Source organism: Salvelinus sp. IW2-2015, linkage group LG4q.1:29 (assembly GCF_002910315.2).
Source record: "Salvelinus sp. IW2-2015 linkage group LG4q.1:29, ASM291031v2, whole genome shotgun sequence".
Lineage (NCBI taxonomy): Eukaryota > Metazoa > Chordata > Actinopteri > Salmoniformes > Salmonidae > Salvelinus > Salvelinus sp. IW2-2015.
In genome coordinates, this window is record NC_036842.1 from 8,834,722 (window position 1) to 8,858,248 (window position 23,527).

A 23,527-nucleotide genomic window follows, 5' to 3' on the forward strand; every position below is an offset into this window, starting at 1 on the left:
GATTGACTAGTAATCAATCAATTAACCAATTAGTGGAATCAATCATTCAATCAATCACTCAGCTAACCACAATTGACCCTTGACAATCATACATACATTTTCATCTCGGCTACAGTTATTAAACGTAATAGCATATGTATCGAAACACTTCCCATCAGAATAGCATTACACATAGCCCAACATCACCGGTGGGCAGGGAAAGGGTTACTGTTTTGTAAAATGACATTTTGAAGGGGGGGAAAAGCTCACACACAGCTCTGCTGGCGCGGTTGTTTGGTGCAGGTTGACGTTATCAGTAAATTAGGACATGGCTTGCAGCTCGATGACCAGCTTGAGAGGAGGGAGAGCCTGAACGGTGTTGCCTAAATGAGATAAAAAGCGCGTGGTTGGTGCTTGTTTCTTTTTCTCCAGCTAGGTGTCGTATCCGTAGCAGTGTGAATATCCGCGCAGAACGACGAGGCCAGCTCACACTGCCCGGCTACCCCGCGAAATGGTCACGTCTATTCTTGGGCTCCTTATCCTACCAATATGTCTTCAGCAGTGTGGTTTTGTACACGGTAAGTAGCCTACTTTTACATGTCTAAACGTCTTGTGGTATATTTCAATGTGTTGGTACAACACCGGGTTGGTTATGCCCATTACACCTGCCTATGGTTTCTTTACACAGGAATGACAGCGGCAATCTAATACTCAACCTTGCTTTCGTTCTATGAGTATGGCACAACGTGCACACGGTTTTTCACAGTCCCCTCAGCATATTTATTCCAACATTTGCAGTTTCCAATAAAATGCCTAGGTTTGATTGAAATAAACTCTTTAATTGCTTTCAGTCTTTAGGTGTCGGTAATTTTAAATGCGGCCAGGCAAAAGGCCTTCGTCTGTTTATGTAAGCTACGTGGTCGTTATACTAGAAAAAGGTAACATAGTTTTTTAAATGGTTAGTGTGGGTAATTGGTTTGGTTACAGTGCACCTGAAATCGATGTACTGATATAGGGTGGAAAATGTATTTGGATTCTTCTCTTCAACATTCGCTCTCTGTAGGTTACAGAATTTTCCACCAGTGATAATTTATTCCTGAAGATTGGGGCGAGCCTTCAATGGCTTGATATGTTGTGTTTCACACTGGCCAGTGGGACAGCGTAGCAACACCACATTCTCCGCTTGGGAGGGGGGCAATATATAAAACAAATTTACAAAGAACAGGTGACTGATTATTTGCGGACTCCTGTTGGATTGCAGTGAATGGCATTGGCAATTAAGCGCTTGTCTATATTAGCCTATCCTATCGGTATGTAGACCATCTATGAAGTGTTTAGATTTGTCGTTGAGCATGAAGGGAAATGTTTTGCCACACCGTGAAAATAACATTTATTAGTGTCGGGGGCTTTTGTTTTACTTAGTGAATTGAGCGAGACTATACGCAAATTAGGTTCGTCTTGACCTAATTAAAATGGAGATGTATCCAAGGACCAAGGCTTTATTCTCCATTTTGGTTGTGATACTGAGACCAATAGTGCTCAAAAGCGCGTTGTCTTCAGACTAGGACAGTGGACAGGGACTACAGACGGCCACAGTACGTGGCGAATGGAAATTAGTTTGTCAATCAAATTAGACAATCGGCCTAAATGAAAGATGCGCATATTGTATTTCTCGTTACTCAATTAAGAGTAAAATGAAATAAAAGTAGGCTAGGCTTACCTACAGCAGTTTTAATTTTAGTCTTTGCCCTCTAGCTTTCATTATGGAAGCTGTTTGAGTGTTAACCATACATTGGTCTAACACTCATTACATATTTCCTTGGAGTGTTTCAGACTTTCTGTTAATGATTGCACAGTTGCAAACACTTGAGAAGCCTTCAATTAATTTGAATATGGTGAATGAGACAGATCAGCAAGATGCAAATAGGCGTTAGTAAGCCTGCTTTAGTTTGGTTGGTGGGTTTATTCCCTAATGTACACTGATTTAAAAATATAAACGCAACATGTAGTGTTGGTTTCATGAGCTGAAATAAGATCCCAGACTTTGTCCATACACACAAAAAGCTTATTTCTCTCAAATGTTTATGTCCCTGTCAGTGAGCATCTCCTTTGCAAGATAATTCATCCACCTGACAGGTGTGGCATATCAAGAAGCTGATTAAACAGCATGATAATTACACAGGTGCATCTTGTGCTGTGGACAATAAAAGGCTACTCTAAAATGTGCAGTTTTGTTACACAACACAATGCCACATATTGTCTAGTTGAGGGAGTGTGCAATTGCCATGGTGACTGCAGAAATGTCCACCAGAGCTGTTGCCAGAGAATTGAATGTTCATTTCTCTACCATAAGCAGTCTCCAACATTGTTTTAGAGAATTTGGCAGTACATCCAACTGGCCTCTCAATCGCAGACCATGTGTGGGCAAGCGGTTTGCTGATGTCAATGTTGTGAACTGAGTGCCCCAGGTTGGCTGTGGGGGTATGGGCAGGCATACAGACAACGAACACAATTGGATTTTTATCGATGGCAATTTGAATGCAGAGATGCGTGACGGGATCCTATTGTTTTGGGGGAGGGGGGGTGTCTGTGACCAGATGCAGATCTGTATTCCCAGTCATGTGAAATCCATAGATTAGGGCCTTATGCATTTATTTAAAATCATTGATTTCCTTATGAAAAGTAAAATCTTTGAAAATGTTGCGTTTATATTTTTGTTCAGTATTCCTCCAAGTTATTGCCTACTATCAAGTTTTTAATCAACAGACCCACTGCCCCAGGCTCGCTCACATGTTAACTTTTCAGTGAAGCAACCGCAGCACAAAATGTGGTACAATAGCAGAGATGTATCGGAGTTAACTCCTGCTGTGAGCTGTCCTTGCTCTATAGAACAGACAAGCAGTAGGACCTATACAGTTGACTAATATTCACATGATTCAGCCTCGTAGTTTGTATGATTATTCAAGTCTCCATTTATTTTGGCCTGGGACTCCATTTTGTTGATGCCCTGCCCCTCAGGACCAGCCTTATTATTCTAGTTGTGGTTTGGGGAGGGGGTAATGGGTTTAGCTGTAGTGTAAACCACTCTAGGGGCACTGCTGCTACGCACCGGTCCTTGCCTTGAACTATCACTGGAAGGTTTGGGTATGAGTGGCACTGATTAATGTAGTCTCTCTACGATGTGTAGGCCTGTGTATGGGAACCCATATCAGCCACTTGTTTGGTAGTTCCCCTGAGACTTATGCTAATGTCCACACTGCAAGCGCTCTGCTTTATATAACCCTCTTGATGGTTCTTTGGCATTCTACCCTTCAGGAGCCTGATCTGCTGGCTTGTTTAGAAAATGGCTGTCTGAAGATGGCACCCTACTGCTTATTTAGGGCACTGCTTTTGACTCGTGGCGTCTGGTCAAAAGTGTGTGCTATTTAGGCGGTAGGGTGCCATTTCGGACACCCTATGGCCACTGCCCAGGACAATTATTAGTCAGTCCCAGGCAGACTATTGTGCTGGTGGTATTGGCCTCCCGTCACAGGTCTGTTAGCTCCCTGCTGCAGAAGTGTACCATACTGAGCAGATGATCACTCAGGCACACTCTTGAGGAGCAGGGGGTTGTTAGACATGGTCCGGCTGTACTTTCTCCTCTCTGCACAGGCTCTTAGCTGGCAACAGCCACTCTGTCATAGTGGAGCCATATGCCGTCTTTCACTGTGGCTGGCTGGTACCTACGGCACAGTGGGTAATTGGTGATGTCAAATTAAAACTCTGACCCTGTCAATATTAACCCCATAGACAGTCATTTAGAATTTGACTCATGGCTTAACCATCGATTGGCTGAATGTGTGCATGTAGTGATGGCTTATTTTGTTTTTCTGTGTCCTACAAACACGACCCAGGTCAGGACTTTCAATTTGGTGACGAACAAGATGGAACGTTGTAGTCCTTGAGGCCCGGAGACGCTAACGCTAGTTCTACATTGTTGTGCAATCTGTATTTCCTTGTTCCTTACAGGATCAAAGACAGAATGTGAGCCCAGTCAGTTCCAGTGTGGGAATGGCCGCTGCATCCCGTCTGTCTGGCAGTGTGACGGGGATGAGGACTGCTCCGACGGCAGTGACGAGCACACCTGTGGTGAGACGCACTAACCGCTTTTCGCACTATTTCATCAGATCGGTGACAAATCAGTGGCATAGCCTGTTAGAAAACGACCCTTGTAATCTTGGCCCCATTGGTGCTGTGACTGAATCCACCAGGGTTATCATGACCTGGTGTAAGTGGCGACGGTTCTGGAGAGCTAAAAATGGCAGTGACGGAGACGCGCAAACGAGCCCCATCTGGGCAAACGGAGTGTCACCTTGATTTTCTGTGCTATCTGGGTCATGGGGGATGAGACTGAGCGGGATGGAGGGAAAGAAGAGGTTGCCGTAGAAAGGGATGTGTGGTGCGGTCTCAATGAAATCTGTGCTGACATAACCGCTTTAGTGTTACTATGGATTACCTGTCCATCTGTTTCCTTTGTCTCTCTGCCCGTGGATCCCTCTATTGACTGTATACATTACCAACACAGCCCTGGTGACATTAATGTTGATGGGACTTCCATAATAGTTAGATGGGCCTCTGCCACTTATTGCCAATCTAGTCACAAGGAGGAATTGCCTGTGAGGCTCTTTAACACAGTGGACATGAAGTGACTGGAAATAGGGTGGGATAAGTGGGAGGGTGAGTGCTTTGCTATTGTAGAGGTCTGTTTGACAAATAATATTATGCTCAGTGCAATAGACCAGGGTTTCCCCAGACTGTCCTGAGGGTCCCCTGGGTGCACCTCTTGGTTATTGTCCTAGCACTACACAGCTGATTGAACATAAACACTTCATCTTCAAGCTTTGATTATTTGAATCAGCTGTGTAGTGGGGCCCCAGACCTGTTTTGAAAACCCTGCAATAGATCACTATACTAAATATACACTATAGTGACTGATTTTAAAGGGCACATTGTCAATCCTTATATTAGTTTAGTCTGGATCTGACTTTCGGCTCTTATTTGTGGTACTTTGGTTGGTACTTTGGAGCGGATTTTGCCCTCACTTAAAGACCAAGATGCTTCACTTGCTGTTTTGATTCTGAAGCTCGCATACTGTATCACTCTAACACACTCGATGCCGCTGTGCCTTTGCAGTTCGTAAGACCTGTGCGGCGGTGGATTTTGTCTGTCGCAATGGCCAATGCGTCCCCAAGAGATGGCACTGCGACGGTGAGCCAGACTGTGAGGATGGCTCTGACGAGAGCGTGGAAGTTTGCCGTAAGTCATCTGCAACAAACCAGCCCCAGATTGGGACTCCTTTTCCTTCTGATCTTCATATTCAGTTGAGAATTGTATACCTGTCTAAAATAAATGTTTGCATGTTTTGCCTTCACTTACAGTATGATCAAAAGTTGGGTTAAATGGCCTCTTCCATAATAAGTGGATCAGGTTGTCAATCTCACACGGAGCCGTTTCACCATGTGCCTCCCACTGTCTGCCAATGCAACAGCTGTGTCAGTTTGTGGATATGGCTTTGGATCAAGATTGGATCAGGTTACTCTGGCTCTTTCCGCTATACTGCTTTAAGTGCATGTCCTCCGTGCACCCTCGCATAGTTCGACTTGCATAGAGACCAGGTGGCCACATTAAAAGCCTTCATTTAATGTTCCAAATGGGATTGTTCCCAGTGACGTGGGCAGCAGCAATGTATTCCACTGCAATACACAATGAGCAGGGTGTCAGTCATATTTGGGGTGGTTCGTGTGTACGTGCAGGTCAAGATGTCATATCACTGGTTTGTTTGACCAGCTGTCGGAAAGCTGTCTGTCAGTACGCATGGTAATGTTTGTGTGAGAATGTGAGTCACCGCTCACCACACTTCAATATTGTACAATTGAGGAACTCAAAATTCTCCCAGATTCTTTAGTTAGAAGCAGTTGGCTATTAAGCAAGTCGCTCCCAAAAGTGCATTAGGTCAGATGACTGCTTCTACACCTGCATTGTTTGGGGTTTTAGGCAGGGTTTCTGTACAGCACTTTGAGATCAGATGTAAGACCGGCTTTATAAATACATTTGATAAGACATTAAGAATATTTCCAAAGCCGCATGTCTGTCCTTTCATCTGCCATCGTACATTACTCTGAGCCCAGTGTGTGATGTTACATTAGGAGCTGTATGAGTTGGCTTCTCTGTGGAGCTAATGCTTCACAAGCTCTTCTGACTGATACTGCCCAGCATGCTTTCATATGCATTCCTCAGAAATTGTGTTTCGTTGATTTGTTAGCAAGCACTCGTACCAGACCTTTCCATATCCCTGTTACACATGAATCGTCTGTCTCCTCTGCTTCAATGGTATGATTTGTAGGGCAGTTCCTGATGGATTGATGTCTTTGATTGAAATAATAAATTCCTCTAGGTTTGATTCCGAACCAACAGGCATTGTGCCAATAGCCACTAGAGAGAGACTTGTAAGAGTTTTGAATGGGCTCGAAGATGTGCTCTGGACTCTCAGCCTAGTTAAGGAAGCATTCGTAATCTGATCTATACAGTTACCTACCCCGTAAAGAGGGAGTGTACACACTTCTCAATCTAATCTTGTTGAACACATCAAGATCAATTGATTTGTCTAACTGCCTACGTTTGCGATCCGAGGCGGTCGACTCAGTGCTCCGCTCAATATATCGCTCAGTGCTCCATTAGCCAGCCTAGCCCAGCGCCCTGCAGAATTGTGTGTTAAGCATTTCACATCCCAAACACTTGAAGCACTAAAGGTCAATAAATTCACTCCCACTCATCCATGTGCCCTGCAGACACCAGGACTTGCCGTGTGAATGAGTTCAGCTGTGGGGCCGGGTCCACCCAATGCATCCCGGTCTTCTGGAAGTGTGATGGAGAGAAGGACTGCGATAACGGCGAGGATGAAATTGACTGCGGTGAGTTTATTTGCCATGTAGCTGTAGGGCGAGAGGTGTCCCTCAAACCACTAGGTGGATTTCCTTACTGTGTATTTGAATGACTCCAAGCAGCGACAGTTAATTTAAGAGTACATGGTTGATTCCTACATTAGTGTCACAGTACTGACTACTCCGTTCACTCACAGGTAACATCACGTGCGCCTCGCTGGAGTTCACCTGTGCGAGCGGCCGCTGTATCTCCCGTAACTTTGTGTGTAACGGCGAGGACGACTGTGGCGACGGGAGTGACGAGCAGGAGTGTGCCCCGTCGTCCTGCGGCCCCAGCGAGTTTCAGTGTGGCAACGCCACCTGTATCCCTGGCAGCTGGGTGTGTGACGACGACGTGGATTGCCAGGACCAATCGGACGAATCCCCTCAGCGCTGTGGTCGCCACCCCACGCCCCCGGCTAAATGTTCACCCAGCGAGACGCAGTGTGGGTCTGGGGAGTGCATCCACCGCAAGTGGCGCTGTGACGGAGACTCCGACTGCAAGGACGGCAGTGACGAAGCAAACTGTCGTAAGTGTAGCGGCTTAATCGGACCGCCTGCAGGCTGCAGCAGGCCAGCCGATGTACATTTTTTGGGTTACTACTTTTTTGCTACACAGGTCAGATTGCGCTGGTTTCATATGATCATAAATGGAGCCTTCTATTACAATAAAACGATATTGCAATAAAAGGATCTGGCCATAAAAAAACTTGCTTGTCTTTATACTCAGTGTTCATAGCAGCTGTGATGAGTGTCTGTTTTTTATGGTTATGACCGTGGTGTAGGTATTGAGTGGAAATAAGTAATGGTTGTTGGTGTATATGGGCTGATATGTGCGTAAGGGTTAATGGTGTAACAGGTCTGTCCTCTCCTCCAGCTGTTCGTACCTGCAGGCCAGACCAGTTCAAGTGTGAGGACGGCAACTGTATCCACGGCAGCAGACAGTGCAACAGCTTGCGTGATTGTGCAGATGGCACGGACGAAGTCAACTGCAAAAACTGTGAGTGTTCAACCAGAAGTAATGTCGTTCCGAATGAATGTACTTAGTGTTGCGACACTACAGAACGTTTCCTAAACAAGGTCATTTTTGCTTCGGCGTTCAGTTATTCCTGTGAGTTGGGTCAAAAATATGGTCAATAAATACTAATTTGATATTCAGGTCTACAGTAATGAGATTATTGAAGTATTGACTTCAAACGGTCACATGAATTGCGTTGGGTGCACCTGCAATTAAGCACGCCTCCGTGTTCCTATGGGGGACATGCACAACAATTGTAGATGGTCGACTCAATCTCCTACACCCACTTCCATTATGTCACTGTACCTGTTTAACAGTATCACCGGTTTGTAATGTCACTTACTTTCTCTTTCACGACTCAGTGACGCAGTGCAACGGCCCTGACAGGTTCAAGTGTCGGAGTGGAGAGTGTATCGAGATGAGCAAAGTGTGCAACAAGGCCCGGGACTGTCCTGACTGGAGCGACGAGCCCATCAAAGAGTGCAGTAAGTGGATGACGGGAACCAAACCTGTTTATAATTAAGCAGTAGAAGCGACGGGAGGATGAGTTCAGTTAGTGTGTAGTCTTGTGATTTGTTCGTTCACGATGAAGAGCCACGAATGCTTTCCCTGGAGTGGGTTAGCTTGCCTTGCAAGTTGCAATACTGCCCTGGTTGTAGACCGCGGAACGTTATGGGTTTGACGCAAGTGTTCTGTGTTTGTGTATACCACTTACTATATACATTTACCCTTTTGACCTGTCCCATGGAGGATACCTCGTATTGTCCTTGTCAAACTCGTCCTACGCTACAGCGATCCCATTGGTCCACTACGGTTCAGCCAGCCGACGCCATTCCACTGATCTGATTGATTATCAGGCAGGCCTTTGTTTGTGAATGAAGGGCTTGAGTTACCGCTGTTCCCGTTTCAGACCAGAACGAGTGTCTGCTGAACAATGGTGGCTGCTCCCACATGTGCCGGGACATGGTGATTGGCTACGAGTGTGACTGCACCCCTGGACTGCAGCTCATAGACCGTAAAACCTGTGGGGGTAGGAGCCATATCCAATCATTAACCCATACACTATTCCATTTCAACTCTCATACAAAAGAAAGGCATTTTCAGTTGACATTTGTAACTGGGTTTTGAGACGTACTACGTCTCTTACATTTGACTTGGTATTCACAACCGAATTCATTGACCTCCAACTGTTAGTGACTCATGTTTTTCCCTTTCCCGCAGACATCAATGAGTGTATGAATCCTGGGATCTGTAGTCAGATCTGTATCAACCTGAAGGGAGGGTATAAGTGCGAGTGCCACAACAGTTACCAGATGGACCCCACCACAGGAGTGTGCAAGGCCGTGGGTAAGTTGGCTCACCCTGGCGTGTGTACACCATGCTGTACCACTACGAGCACATGGCAGAGGGATGCCTAGGCAGACGTTGGCGCGCTAGAGGAACGCAGCATCACTAATGGGCATCCGATCCAATGGACTCTGTACCCCATGTCGATCTGTCCTGATCAATGCGTTTTGAGTTCTCAAGCTTCTTTATATATCCTCAAGCTGATATATATGATATGAATCCAAGTTCAAATAGAATAGCAGTGATATCATTTAGAATGACCTTGATCTGAAGTCCAGCTGGGGATGTTTTTGTGCCATTTCTGACTCAGTGACTCGTGATTAGTGGTGTTCTGACATGAGGACAGATTTAAAAGGCTCCATTGTAGTGTCATTATGAATGAGTGTCTGTGGCTCCCTCAAGGCACGGAGCCCTGTCTGATCTTCACCAACCGGAGGGACATCCGGAAGCTGGGTCTGGAGAGGAGGGAGTACACGCAGATCGTGGAGCAGCTGCGGAACACAGTGGCACTGGATGCAGACATCACCCAGCAGAAGCTCTTCTGGGCTGACCTGAGCCAGAGGGCCATCTTCAGGTAGCTACGGGTCCCATCTTCAGGTGCAACGTGTCCCGTCACACCCACATGAGATTCTCAGCCCATAGATGGTCTATTATGGGGGAGTCTGTTTTACCTCAACTTTGACCTGTTATCACTGGTTTCTGACAGACGTATGAAAGCATTTTTACATTGTAACCAGGGCCAAAGTTCACTGAGCATATGTTCGCTATACTTCCCAGCAATAAACCATTCAACCCTTCAAATTACAGTTTTTGGCTCAATGAGTAACCTCGAACCGAACACAAATGTTTCTCAACCCCTTGTCTTTCCAGCACGGTGTTGGATAAGCGAGGAGATGTAGGAAGTCATGTGAAGGTGATAGATAACATCCAGACACCAGTGGGGATCGCAGTAGACTGGATCTACAAGAACATCTACTGGTCAGACCTCGGTACCAAGACCATAGCTGTGGCCAACTTCCTCGGCACCAAACGAAAAGTTCTCTTCGACAGCGGTTTGAAAGAGCCTGCGTCTGTCGCTGTTGATCCACTCTCTGGGTAAAGTTACTGTTTTATGGGGGTCCACATTTCTGTTGAACAGTTCCTGAATGCTTCCACATTTTGAACCCTATTAATGATTTAATCTCTGCCGGTGTTCTAGATTCTTGTACTGGTCAGATTGGGGTGAACCAGCTAAGATTGTGAAGTCTGGCATGAATGGGGTTGACAGGCAGGTCCTGGTCCAGACTGATATTCAGTGGCCCAATGGCATCACCCTGGGTGGGTAAAGCTGGATTCTGATTGTATATATTCTGATTCACATTATACCTAATGTGCATTTACCCTTTGAGCAGGTTCAATTGCTTTCACGGCTACAGGCTGTGATAAACATGTATATTCACTTCCTTCCCTTAGACCTGATCAAGAGTAGACTGTATTGGGTGGACTCAAAGTTGCACATGCTCTCTAGCGTCGACCTGAACGGAGACAACCGGAGGAAAGTGCTCCATTCCCCAGAATACCTGGCTCACCCCTTCGCTGTCACTGTGTTCGAGGTATGGCTATGGCTCTCGATGCGCTGTGAGGGTGAAATGTGTGTGTATATAACAAGTGTGCGGCAGCTACTTCCTATAACTAATACACTGGCAGGGCAATTGACGGTTGAGATTGTAGTTTTGTGTCTGCAATTTGATTGCTTCTCGTGTGAATGCTGTAGAGCAAACTCATGCTACCCAGCAGACACACACTTTTATTGACATTCGTAATTGGTAATTTGCTAAATCGCCGTTCAAAGGGATTAGTTGGTTTCACAGTAACTGTTTTTCTGTAAACTGTAAACCCCATGATTTTCTCATGTGTGGTGATCAATGGCATTTACCCCTGGTGGCATTTGACAGAATTACTGTCACACTGTTAGAATAAATATCTGTTCAGTGTCTTCAAAAGTCTTTCCTTCTCTGAAGCATAGGTCCCAAGCCATTTCTACTGGCATCTGCTCTGGGGTTTAGTGTGTGACTGATTTTGTTTCAGGATCGAGTGTTTTGGACAGATGGGGAGAACGAGGCAATCTACGGAGCAAACAAGTTCACAGGCTCTGATGTGATTACCCTGGCAAGCAATCTGAACGAGCCACAGGACATCATTGTTTACCACGAGCTAATCCAGCTGTCTGGTAAGGCTGCCAGATGTTAGCCCTCTCTCTCCCAAGCCCCAGTGATCAGGTTGTTAGTTAGCCTAGATCACAGGGAGAGAGGGCTGTGTTTGCTGCCTCTGTGAAATTCACAGCTCCACACTCCTATGTAACAGTCTTCAGTCAACTCCATTGACCCCTGTAACCGTTAGATAGGGAAAGGTCAAAAACAAGGATCCTTCCATGCATTAACTGGCTAGCCTCTCTAAATGCCAGAGCCCTGTTTAAAAAACACTTAGACTAGGACATTTTAGGAGATCAAAATGCTGTCATGTAGGAGTGACTAGATCTGCATTTTTACAGGCAAAGTAACATTACATGAAGAACTATGCATCCTAGAAGTATGTAGGCAGTGGCTAACTGGTTCCTTCCATTTTGATTCCACACAGGGACAAACTGGTGCAATGAGAAGGCTCAGAACGGTGGCTGTGCCTACATGTGCCTGCCAGCTCCACAGATCAACAAATACTCCCCAAAATACACGTGCGTGTGTCCGAAAGACCAGACGCTCGCTTCAAACGGCCTTCACTGTAGACCAGGCAAGTACTGTAACGTTAACATCCGGTTGGGCAGTGAGGGGTTAAACGGTGCTGTGATGCTGAGTTTTTTTTTCTTTTTCTGAGGAGCCCTCTCTAGAGGCCTTTAATTCCCATTCTGTCACCCAAGCGTTTCTTTCCCCTCTGTTGCAATTCAGATGTGTTGCTTGTGAAGCCTGACAGCTGTAGCCAGGCTGTCTGTCCCTCTGTTTGCCCGTATTCTGCTTCATCCCACTGGCCTTCTGAAGCCTCTGTGCTGCTTTCGCCTCAATGTGCTTTTCTTCCCCCCTCAGAGCCACTGATGTTTGGGAATATAGTTGAGATGGCACTAGGCTTTAAAAGGCAGTTTGATTGAATGAACCACCCGGGGTGCGGAGGGGACAGGGGGATATTGTAGGGGCCAATAAGAGGGACTCCTGTCACTTGAATGCTTTATATACTGCTTTTTAGATTTGATCCAGAAAGCAACATGTTTTATACCCAAATGAAAGCTAACTGAATGACTGTCTTGCCTGGTAATTGATGGAATGCTAGGATATAGACGGTGTGCTTGACGCTTTTCATTTGCGTGAGACAAAGGGGTCGAATTTGCTTAGTGAGGGTACTGGCGGGGAAAGCTCAGGCTGCACCCCACTGCCATTAACCAAGATCTATCACCTAAAATACTGTTATACTTGTCATGCAGTGTAGTCTATGCTCTCAATACACGAAGATCTTTATTAAATTATCAATGAATAGATTCTTTCGTGGTGATTCAGGCCCAGGTATGAGTTAAGTAGGGATAATATTTTGTCTGATCTAATCGTCTCCTGCTTCATTTCATTAATGCCGTTCCTAATTCTACATGAGCAGCTTTCAGATTTTGCACTACTATAGAGTAATATAGGCCTTAACATTTCCTGCTTTTTGTCACCAATTCCTTTGGCAATTGAACGAGGCTCTATGGTTAGCTGGACAGTAGTATAGAACATTGATTTGATTTCCGTCTAGTAATTTTGAATCACTTCTGCATGTTTTTTCAAACACTTCTGTGCTTCGCGTTGCTCCGCTTTCCTGTTTTTCCGCTAGGAATTAATTTGTGACAAAGTAACATGAAAAAGCTGCGTGGTAACAAGCGTTTCCTTAGTCAGAATGTGAAGCTGTAATTTAAGTTTTGCCAAAGCATTACAATAATCTGTTCTCTTATGACAGTGACCCCTTCAGCTCCCTCAAAGGATGATGGGAAAGCTCTAATACGTCCCACTGACTCCCAAGGTAAAGATGTCAACCGCCCGCATGCCGTGTACGGCTGCATGCGTGTCCTGGCTATAGCCATGACTCAGGACCCAGTAGTCTAGTTTCATGGCCTTTTGGGTTCTTAGATGTCAATTACTTTAATTTTACTCTTGGATGACTCTGGTCTGGCTTCCCTGTGCTACCCATCGTCATGGTGATTAGCCTATAAGCTTTCAGCCTTCTACTGGGGGGGTGTGAGGTGGTGGGAAGTTGGTCAGTCAAGACGTCTGGAGTGTTAGACATTCCTGTACTGTTAAAGGAGATTTTGGAAGTAGCTATTAATGCCATCCACCCAGGAATGTTAAACGGTAGATTTTAAGTGATGTCTACAATTAGCCAGTGGATGCATGCATAATTAAAGTAACAAATGGCATTTTATCTGTAGTGGATTTATTTGATTAGCCTGCTTTTTTTTGTAAGATGCCTTTGTTGCGCTGATGTCAGTGTTTTTTGTTCAAAGTGACCACGGTGCCAAAAGTTGTCCCCCAACCTGTCCCTGCTGGTAAGCCCCAGTTCTCCTTCCCTGATTGAGCCCTTGGTGAAAAGAAGTGGTAGTTTTCCTTAGACTGTGATTTGTGCCAAAACACTGGTCCGTCAGCCTGCTCTTGCCATCTCCTGATGGCCACATAATGTTCCAGAGCCCAGCTGACCACCAGGGGGTTGCCAGAGGGATCAGAGCCACCCTATTGGCAGATAGGCAGGGGAGAAAAAAAAGCTAGTTTTCTTTGCCCCCCCCCTCATTCACTTACTTGTTTGCAAGTCATGTCACTACCAACTCTATCAACCATGTTCCATTTCCTAGAGGTATTATTTACACATGACCAGTTGGGTCATTGTATTTTAGGCCCGCGAGGTTATTCTTGGTACAACGTGATTATTGGTTACAACTGATCTTAACCTAAATACAGACTAATTGAAAGACATGAACCAGTATATTTCTGTGTTTACATGGTCCCTCAAAGGACTGACTCTCATTCAGACTAACTTTTTCTATTTTAGAAGCCAACATCAGTACATCCATCCATGAGGTGGACTCTACAGCTAGAGGATCTGCAGCTGCCTGGGTTATCCTCCCTGTGTGTAAGTACCGCTGTCACTGCCCAGCCTTCCCTTTCCCGCTCCCTCTGCCCGGGCTATCCTCCCTGTGTTGTAAGTACCCCTGTTACTGCCCATCCCTCAGCCGCTCTCTCCTGCAGCTGTCTATGACTCACACTTTTAAAGGACACGCAACTATATGATAAGTGGGTGGATGAGCAATACTTCAATGGTTTTTCCTAGATGTAGTAGTTATTGATCAAATGTGGATGATTTATTCAATTAACCCTTGAATTGCACCGACGCTGTGTAAGCTTCGCTTTGGCTAGCTGGATATTAAACTACTCCAGTATGGCTAATGTTGATCCCACTTTTGGCTTCTGTCCTCAGTGTTCCTGGCCATGGCTGCTGCAGGAGGTTACTTGATGTGGCGTAACTGGCAGCTGAAGAATAAAAAGAGCATAAACTTTGACAATCCAGTGTACCTGAAAACCACAGAAGAAGACCTCAACATTGATATCAGCAGGCACTCTGCCAATATAGGCCACACCTACCCAGCAGTAAGTGGTCTCCTTAATCAGTCAGTGTTCACTTCTGTAATTAACTACTTGATTGTGTGAACTTCCAATCCCTTGTTGCATTGTGAGTTATCACCTTACATTTACTTGCAGACTGTCCACTAAACAGCTAAACATACGGGGGAAATCCCATTCATTATTGTTACTAGTAGCCAGACCACTTTAGCCCTCAATCTGTAAATTGGTTAGATTCTCTGCCTGTGAAGGTCCACTTTCCATTGTGCTTTTGTCTTCCTTCCAGATATCAGTTGTGAATACAGAAGATGACTTGTCATAACCAATCTGCCAAGTGACCCCCATCGGTTTATTCAACCTTTGGTCTCCATGCCAACGACCTCTGCTTCTTTAACAGAGCTACAACCAGATGCCTTCTGAAGTCTATGTTGTGTTTCCAGGGGGATGTTTGTCATTAGTTGTGTGAATGATGTATGAATTGTCCTACTCACACCAAGTGTGTCCAAAGTGGCAAGGGGTTTTGGAGGCTTGGCCTCTTTATATCCCCACTCCTTCCCCCTTAGCCCCAAAACATTTCAAAGATTCTACTACGTACGACCTTGCGTCTAGTTGAGTACACTGGTCGTCCTTTGAAGTGAGGCAATGCAGAGCGCCATAATGGTTCTGACCTTCAGTCCCCTACTGGACATGTTTCTCTGAATATTTATGATAAGTGTATTTTAGGCAGGTACTGTCTTAAAATATGTACGTTTCTTATGAACATTATCTCCAGAAGCACATTCTTATAAATATTTTTTGGTGTGATTCTGTGCTGGGAAGCTGAGAGCTAAGGAATGTCATGTTACTACAGCATTTGTAAAACATTGTACATAAACCCTCTTCCCCTAAGAACAGAATCAGGACTGAAGCACTTTGATCAAATGGTCTGCTGTAAATAAGATTGTATACATTTGACTGAAATCAATTTTTGCTATGGTTGGGCATAGTACCAGGGTAGGGTAAGATGTATTTAACTGAATTTGTTAAACTATTTTGTATGTTTGTGCCGTTGCTGTGACTTTTTCTAGCCATGTGCAGGGTGGACTAAATGCTCTGTATCGTGAATAAAATTATTTGCAAACACTTAAGATAAAACAAGACCCTTTCATTTACACATGTCACTGCTTGACTTTCCCTGTACCACTTTATTTAGGGTGAGATTCAGAATGTACCCCTTTCTCCCAAAGCATACACTCCCCTCATTAATTCAAACAGAATTGACTGGTCTGAGGATGTCATGCATGCACTAAAAAACAATGATTTTTAAAATGAGGGGGAGTGAAAATGTACCAACTTCTGAAGTTTGGTAGAGAATCTGAGTGCAACCAAGGATGTCATTTGTTGGTCTAAGGTAGTGGCCCTAGTAGCTATTCGAGAGCATTATTTAACCATTTTAATGATTGACAGCCTATTTCAACTGCATTCACATATGCATAGTAGTGCCTGATATAACAATTGCAGATGGCAATATGGATTCTGTTTTGATGTACAGGAAATCGTAATCAAAGTAAACCTCGAATGCTAGGGTAAAATATAGATTTCTGACCAAAATAATTTTCTGAGATGGCCATAAAATGGTAATGCTGCCTCGGTTTGTCGAACTCCCTCTCCTGGTCTACATACTTGAGGACACAAGCTCATGTACAGATACTAAAATAGGAAATGTTTAACTATTCAAAAGTAAGGCATTAAAATGACAAACGCTTTCTAAATATATATATACACCTAACAAAAATTCATGCAATATGTAAAGTGTTGGTCCGATGTTTAACTAGCTGAAATAAAAGATTGCAGATTTTCCATATGCACAAAAAGCTTTTCTCAAATGTGCAAAAATTTGTTTACATCTCAGTGAGCATTTCTCCTTTGCCAAGATAATCCATCCACCTGACAGGTGTAGCATATCAAACGTATTAAACAGCATGATAATTACACAGGTGCATCTTGTGCTGGGGACAAAAGGCCACTCTTAAATGTGCAGTTTTGTCACGTCAAGTTTTGGTGGAGCGTGCAATTGTCATGGTGACTGAAGGAATCTCCAGAACTGTTGCCAGAATTGAATGTTAATTTATCTATCTTAAGCCGCCAACATTTAAGAAAATTTGGCAGTACTTCCAACCGGCCTCACAACTGCAGACCATGTGCATGGCGTCATGTGGGTGAGCGGTTAGTACCCAACTTTGACAGAGTGCTCAATGGTGGTGGAGGCGTTATGGTATGGGCAAGCATAAGCAACAAACATCGATGGCAATGTGAATGCACAGAGATAACATGACAAGATCCTGGGGCCCATTGTCATGCCATTCATCCGCTGCCATCAACTCATGTTTCAGTATGATAATGCTGAAACAGATACATATCTGTATTCCCAGTCGTGAAATCCATAGATTAGGGCCTAATTTATTTCAATTGATTGATTTCCTTATGAACTAACTCAGTAAAATCTTAAATTGTAGAATGTTTCTTTTTTCAGTATATACACTGGATTCTGCCATTTCAGCCAAACCCATTGCTAACGGGTGTATAAAATCAAGCACACAGCCATGCAATCTCCATAGCAAACATTGGCAGTAGATTGGCCTTACTGAGGAGCTCAGTGACTCTCAATGTGGCACCGTCATACAGTAGAATGTCACCTTTCTAACAGGTCAGTTTGTCAAATGTCTTCCCTGCTAGAGCTGCCCCGGTGAACTTTAAGTGCTGTTACTGTGAAGTGGAAATGTCTAGGAGCAACAACGGCTCAGCCGTGAAGGGGTAGGCCACACAAGCTCACAGAACGGGAACGGCGAGTGCTGAAGCACGTAGTGCGTAAAAATCACCTGTCCTCAGTTGCAACACTCACCCCCGAGTTCCAAACTGCCTCTGGAAGCAACGTCCGCACAATAACTGTTTGTCGGGAGCTTCAAGAAATGGGTTTCCATGGCCGAGCAGCTGCACACAAGGCAAAGATCACCAAGCGCAATGCCAAGCGTCGAGTGGAGTAAAGCGCGCCGCCATTGGACTCTGGAGCAGTGGAAAGGCGTTCTCTGGAGTAATGAATCACGCTTCACCATCTGGCAGACAAATCTTGGTTTGGCGGATAGCAGGAGAATGCTACCTGTCCCAATGCATGGTGCCAACTAAAGTTTGATGGTGGAGGAATAATGGTCTGGGGCTGTTTTTTATGGTTCAGGCTCGGCCCTTTAGTTCCAGTGAAGGGAAATCTTAACGCTTCAGTATACATTGACATTCTAGATGATTCTGTGCTTCCAACTTTGTGGCAACAGTTTGGGGAAGGCCCATTCCTGTTTCAGCACGACAATGCCCTAGTGCACAAAGCGAGGTCCAATGGTTTGTTGAGATCGGTGTGGAAGAAATTGACTGACCTGCATAGAGCCTCAACGCTTGGAAGAGCACTTTGGGACCTACTTCCCAATCCATTTGAATGTGATCCTGCCTCAGTTGACATGCGAGTAAGTGAAATCGAACAGCTGATCGAGCTGTCATGTGACCGAATGCATTCACGGGTCACTACGGAGGAGTTTTGGTTCCTGATTTAAAGTGAATACCCTGCCGTCTTCCTCTGAGCATTAATGCTGCGTTCAAAACCATAGGAAACTGGGTAATCTCAGATTTCCGACTTCAAAACTAGCTACGACTGGGAAAAATAGTTTTGAATGGTTAACCAACTCGGGAACGCTGGGCTCTTTCTAGAGCTGACTTTTTGACCTGAAGATCCAGTAGCGGTGCGTGGGTAAAATTCCTGGGGAAGCCACGCCCCCCCCCAAAAGCCATACAACCTGTGATGCAATAATTGCGTTGTTTGATCTATAACCTGTTAATTCATATGCCTTGCGACTGTGATCTAAAGGCCGAGACAATAAGAAGACACAGTGGCAGAATAAATTCAACCACACCTTTTGTTTTATCACAAATCATAAACTCGGCTAAAAAATAAATGACCCTGTCTTTCAAAGATAATTTGTAAAAATCCAAATAACCTCACAGATTTTCATTGTAACGGGTTTAAACACTGTTTCCCATGCTTGTTCAATGAACCATAAACAATTATGGTACTTCCGGCGCCGAAAAAGAGATGGCCGCCTCGCTTCGCGTTCCTTGGAAAATATGCAGTATTTTGTTTTTTTATGTGTTATTTCTTACATCGGTACCCCAGGTAATCTTAGGTTTCATTACATACAGTCGGGAGGAACTACTGAATATACGATTAACGTCAACTCATCATCGTTCCTACAGGAATTGACTTTCCGAAAACGGATCCAGTGTTTTGCCTTCCACCCAATACAATGGATCTGATCCCAGCCGGCGACCCTGTGCGACGCCGTAAAAGGGGCAAACGAGGCGGTCTCCTGGTCAGGCTTCGGAGACGGGCACATCGCGCTCCACTCCCTAGCATACTACTCGCCAATGTCCAGTCTCTTGACAATAAGGTTGATGAAATCCGAGCACGGGTAGCATCCAGAGAGACATCAGGATTGCAACGTGCTCTGCTTCACGGAAACATGGCTAACTCAAGAGACGCTAACGGAGTCGGTGCAGCCAGCTGGTTTCTTCATGCATCGCGCCGACAGAAACAAACATCTTTCTGGTAAGAAGAGGGGCGGGGGGGTATGCCTTATGATTAACGAGACGTGGTGTGATCATCATAACAACACACAGGAACTCAAGTCATTCTGTTCACCTGATCTAGAACTCCTCACAATCAAATGTCGACCGCATTATCTACCAAGGGAATTCTCTTCAATCATAATCACAGCCGTAATATATTCCCCCCAAGCAGACACATCGATGGCCCTGAACGAACTTTATCTGACTCTTTGTAAACTGGAAACCACACACCCTGAGGCTGCATTCATCGTAGCTGGGGATTTTAACAAGGCTAATCTAAAAACAAAACTCCCTAAATTCTATCAGCATATCGATTGTGCTACCAGGGCTGGAAAAACCCTAGATCATTGTTATACAATTTCCGCAACGCATATAAGGCCCTCCCCCGCCCCCTTTCGGAAAAGCTGACCACGACTCCATTTTGTTGATTCCAGCCTACAAACAGAAACTAAAACAACAAGCTCCGCGCTCAGGTCTGTTCAACGCTGGTCGACCAATCTGAATCCACGCTTCAAGACTGCTTCGATCACGCGGATTGGAATATGTTCCGCATTGCGTCCAACAACAATATTGACGAATATGCTGATTCGGTGAGCGAGTTCATTAGGAAGTGCATTGACGATGTCGTACCCCACAGCAACGATTAAAACATTCCCAAACCAAGAAACCGTGGATTGACGCAGCATTCGCGTGAAACTGAAAGCGCGAACCACTGTTTTTAACCAGGGCAAGGTGACCGGAAGCATGACCGAATACAAACAGTGTAGCTATTCTCTCCGCAAGGCAATCAAACAGGCTAAGTCCAGTACAGAGACAAAATCGAGTCGCAATTCAACAGCTCAGACACAAGAGGTATGTGGCAGGGTCTACAGTCAATCACGGATTACAAAAAGAAAAACCAGCCCCGTCGCGGACCAGGATGTCTTGCTCCCAGACAGGCTAACAACTTTTTTGCCCGTTTTGAGGACAATACAGTGCCACTGACACGGCCCCTACCAAAACCTGCGGGCTCTCCTCACTGCAGCCGAGGTGAGTAAAAACTTTAAACGTGTTAACCCTCGCAAGGCTGCAGGCCCAGACGGCATTCCAGCCGCGCCCTCAGAGCATGCGCAGACCAGCTGGCTGGTGTGTTTACGGACATATTCAATCAATCCTTATCCCAGTCTGCTGTTCCCACATGCTTCAAGAGGGCCACCATTGTTCCTGTTCCCAAGAAAGCTAAGGTAACTGAGCTAAACGACTACCGCCCCGTAGCACTCACTTCCGTCATCATGAAGTGCTTTGAGAGACTAGTCAAGGACCATATCACCTCCACCCTACCGGACACCCTAGACCCACTCCAATTTGCTTACCGACCCAATAGGTCCACAGACGACGCAATCGCAACACACTGCACACTGCCCTAACCCATCTGGACAAGAGGAATACCCATGTGAGAATGCTGTTCATCGATTACAGCTCAGCATTTAACACCATAGTACCTCAAACTCGTCATCAAGCTCGAGACCCTGGGTCTCGACCCCGCCCTGTGCAACTGGGTCCTGGACTTCCTGACGGGCCACCCCCAGGTGGTGAGGGTAGGTAACAACATCTCCACCCCGCTGATCCTCAACACTGGGGCCCCACAGGGTGCGTTCTGAGCCTCTCCCTGTACTCCCTGTTCACCCACGACTGCGTGGCCATGCACGCCTCCAACTCAATCATCAAGTTTGCGGATGACACTACAGTGGTAGGCTTGATTACCACAACGACGAGACGCCTACAGGGAGGAGGTGAGGCCCTCGAGTGTGGTGTCAGGAAAATAACCTCACACTCAACGTCAACAAAACAAAGGAGATGATTGTGGACTTCAGGAAACAGCAGAGGGAGCACCCCTATCCACATCGACGGGTCAGTAGTGGAGAAGGTGGAAAGTTTTAAGTTCCTCGGTGTACACATCACGGACAAACTGAATTGGTCCACCCACACAGACAGCGTTGTGAAGAAGGCGCAGCAGCGCCTCTTCAACCTCAGGAGGCTGAAGAAATTCGGCTTGTCACCAAAAAGCACTCACAAACTTCTACAGATGCACAATGAGAGCATCCTGTCGGGCTGTATCACCGCCTGGTACGGCAACTGCTCCGCCCACAACCGTAAGGCCTCCAGAGGGTAGTGAGGTCTGCAGAACGCATCACCGGGGGCAAACTACCTGCCCTCCAGGACACCTACACCACCCGATGTCACAGGAAGGCCATAAAGATCATCAAGGAACAAACCACCCAAGCCACTGCCTGTTCACCCGCTATCATCCAGAAGGCGAGGTCAGTACAGGTGCATCAAAGCAGGGACCGAGAGACTGAAAAACAGCTTCTATCTCAAGGCCATCAGACTGTTAAACAGCCACCACTAACATTTAGCGCCGCTGCACATACTGACTCAACTCCAGCCACTTTAAAAATGGGAATTGATGGAAATTATGTAAAATGTACCACTAGCCACTTTAAACAATGCCACTTAATATAATGTTTACATACCCTACATTACCCATCTCATATGTATATACTGTACTCTATATCATCTACTGCATCTTGCCATCTTTATGTAATACATTACCACTAGCCACTTAAACTATGCCTTTATGTTACATACCCTACAGTACTCATCTCATATGTATATCCGTACTCTATACATCTACTGCATCTTGCCATGCCGTTCTGTACCACCACTCATTCATAATATCTTTATGTACATATTCTTAATCCTTTACACTTGTGTGTGTGTATAAGGTAGTAGTTGTGGAATTGTTAGGTTAGATTACGTTGTTATTACTGCATTGTCGGAACTAGAAGCACAAGCATTTCGCTACACTCGCATTAACATCTGCTAACCATGTGTATGTGACTAATAAAATTTGATTTGATTTGATTTGAATTAATGAACATGCACCTGTGGAACAGTTGTTAAAGAGGCCTTTCTACTGACTCTGAAAAACACCAAAAGAAAAATGCCCAGGGTCCCTGCTCATCTGCGTGAACGTGCCTTAGGCTTGCTGTAAGGAGGCATGAGGACTGCAGATGTGGCCAGGGCAATAAATTGCAATGTCCGTACTGTGAGATGCCTAAGACAGTCTGACTGAGGTTTACTTAGGGCTAGGGGAACGGTTAGCTAACATGCTAACTCCTAAACTTAACCCTAACTCCTTGCCTATCTAATATTAGCCAGCTAGCTAGAATTGGTCAAATCTTATACGTTTTCCAATTTGTAACATATTGCATTTTTTGCATATTCGTAACAAATTGTACGTTTCGCAAATTCTTAACATATCATATGAAATGGGTGATGGGCATCCACAAATTAAAACATACCATACGAAATGTTACATATCATACTAAATGGAGTTTTGCAGATTTACGTACAAAATAATACAAAATGATCTGAGACCAGGTTGGTCAGCCAGACTAGCATTACAGAGTGCAGTACAATATGCTGTAGAGTGTAAAAAAGGCTAACTAGATTAAGCCCACAACAAGTGTAGTTGAAACAGAGTTTACACAGAGGCTAGGAGGGCAGGTTACTTTAGAGCACTTTAACTAGTTTTCTTGCACCAGATTGGATTAAAGGGTCACAGCAAAGTTCCCTTGCACACAAAAGACAGAGGTGTTTAGGGGTGCTGAATAAAAAAATGTGCCTGTGCTACAGATGCTATATTGGTCCGCTAATACAGGGCTAGTAAAGGACCAGTGTATCTCCTTTAAAAAAAAAAGTATATATATTTCTATTTACGATTTTTCAGGGGGCTCTGCGGCACCCTCAGCACCCTTACTTCCCGCGGCTATGGTCCGTAGGAATTTGCCATTGTTTAGTTATTTGCATGAGAGAAAGTGGTTGGTGCCACTTGGTGGTAAGCAATGAGTTAGTACCATACAGTGCAGCTGGCAGCAGGCCACATCTTAACTGGAGTTGTCCTGCTCTGCATGTTAATGCCAGTAGAC

General features: G+C 45.1%; 1 protein-coding gene across 3 annotated transcripts; it reads left to right on the top strand.

Moving 5' to 3' along the window:
* Positions 1–278: 278 nt before the first annotated feature.
* On the top strand, positions 279–16,031 carry vldlr (very low density lipoprotein receptor). Of its 3 annotated transcripts, XM_023983598.2 has the most exons (20): positions 279–557; positions 3,988–4,107; positions 5,152–5,274; positions 6,807–6,929; positions 7,097–7,468; positions 7,816–7,938; positions 8,319–8,441; positions 8,867–8,986; positions 9,178–9,303; positions 9,706–9,877; positions 10,174–10,398; positions 10,502–10,620; positions 10,756–10,895; positions 11,371–11,512; positions 11,920–12,069; positions 13,258–13,320; positions 13,802–13,843; positions 14,341–14,421; positions 14,767–14,936; positions 15,196–16,031. In XM_023983598.2, the coding sequence occupies exons 1-20, from the start codon at positions 491–493 to the stop codon at positions 15,229–15,231; spliced, it is 2,637 nt and encodes an 878-aa protein (XP_023839366.1). In that variant the 5' UTR covers positions 279–490; the 3' UTR covers positions 15,232–16,031. The 3 variants fall into 3 exon arrangements, with proteins under 3 accessions (XP_023839366.1, XP_023839367.1, XP_023839368.1); XM_023983599.2 differs by lacking the exon at positions 13,802–13,843; XM_023983600.2 differs by lacking the exons at positions 13,258–13,320; positions 13,802–13,843.
* The last annotated feature ends 7,496 nt before the right edge of the window (positions 16,032–23,527 follow it).

Coding starts and splice junctions, on each gene's coding strand:
- vldlr (XM_023983598.2), top strand. CDS start 491: ATGGTCACGTCTATTCTTGGGCTCCTTATCCTACCAATATGTCTTCAG. Junction 558..3,987: donor GCAGTGTGGTTTTGTACACG/GTAAGTAGCCTA, acceptor TGTTCCTTACAG/GATCAAAGACAGAATGTGAG. Junction 8,987..9,177: donor AGACCGTAAAACCTGTGGGG/GTAGGAGCCATA, acceptor CCTTTCCCGCAG/ACATCAATGAGTGTATGAAT.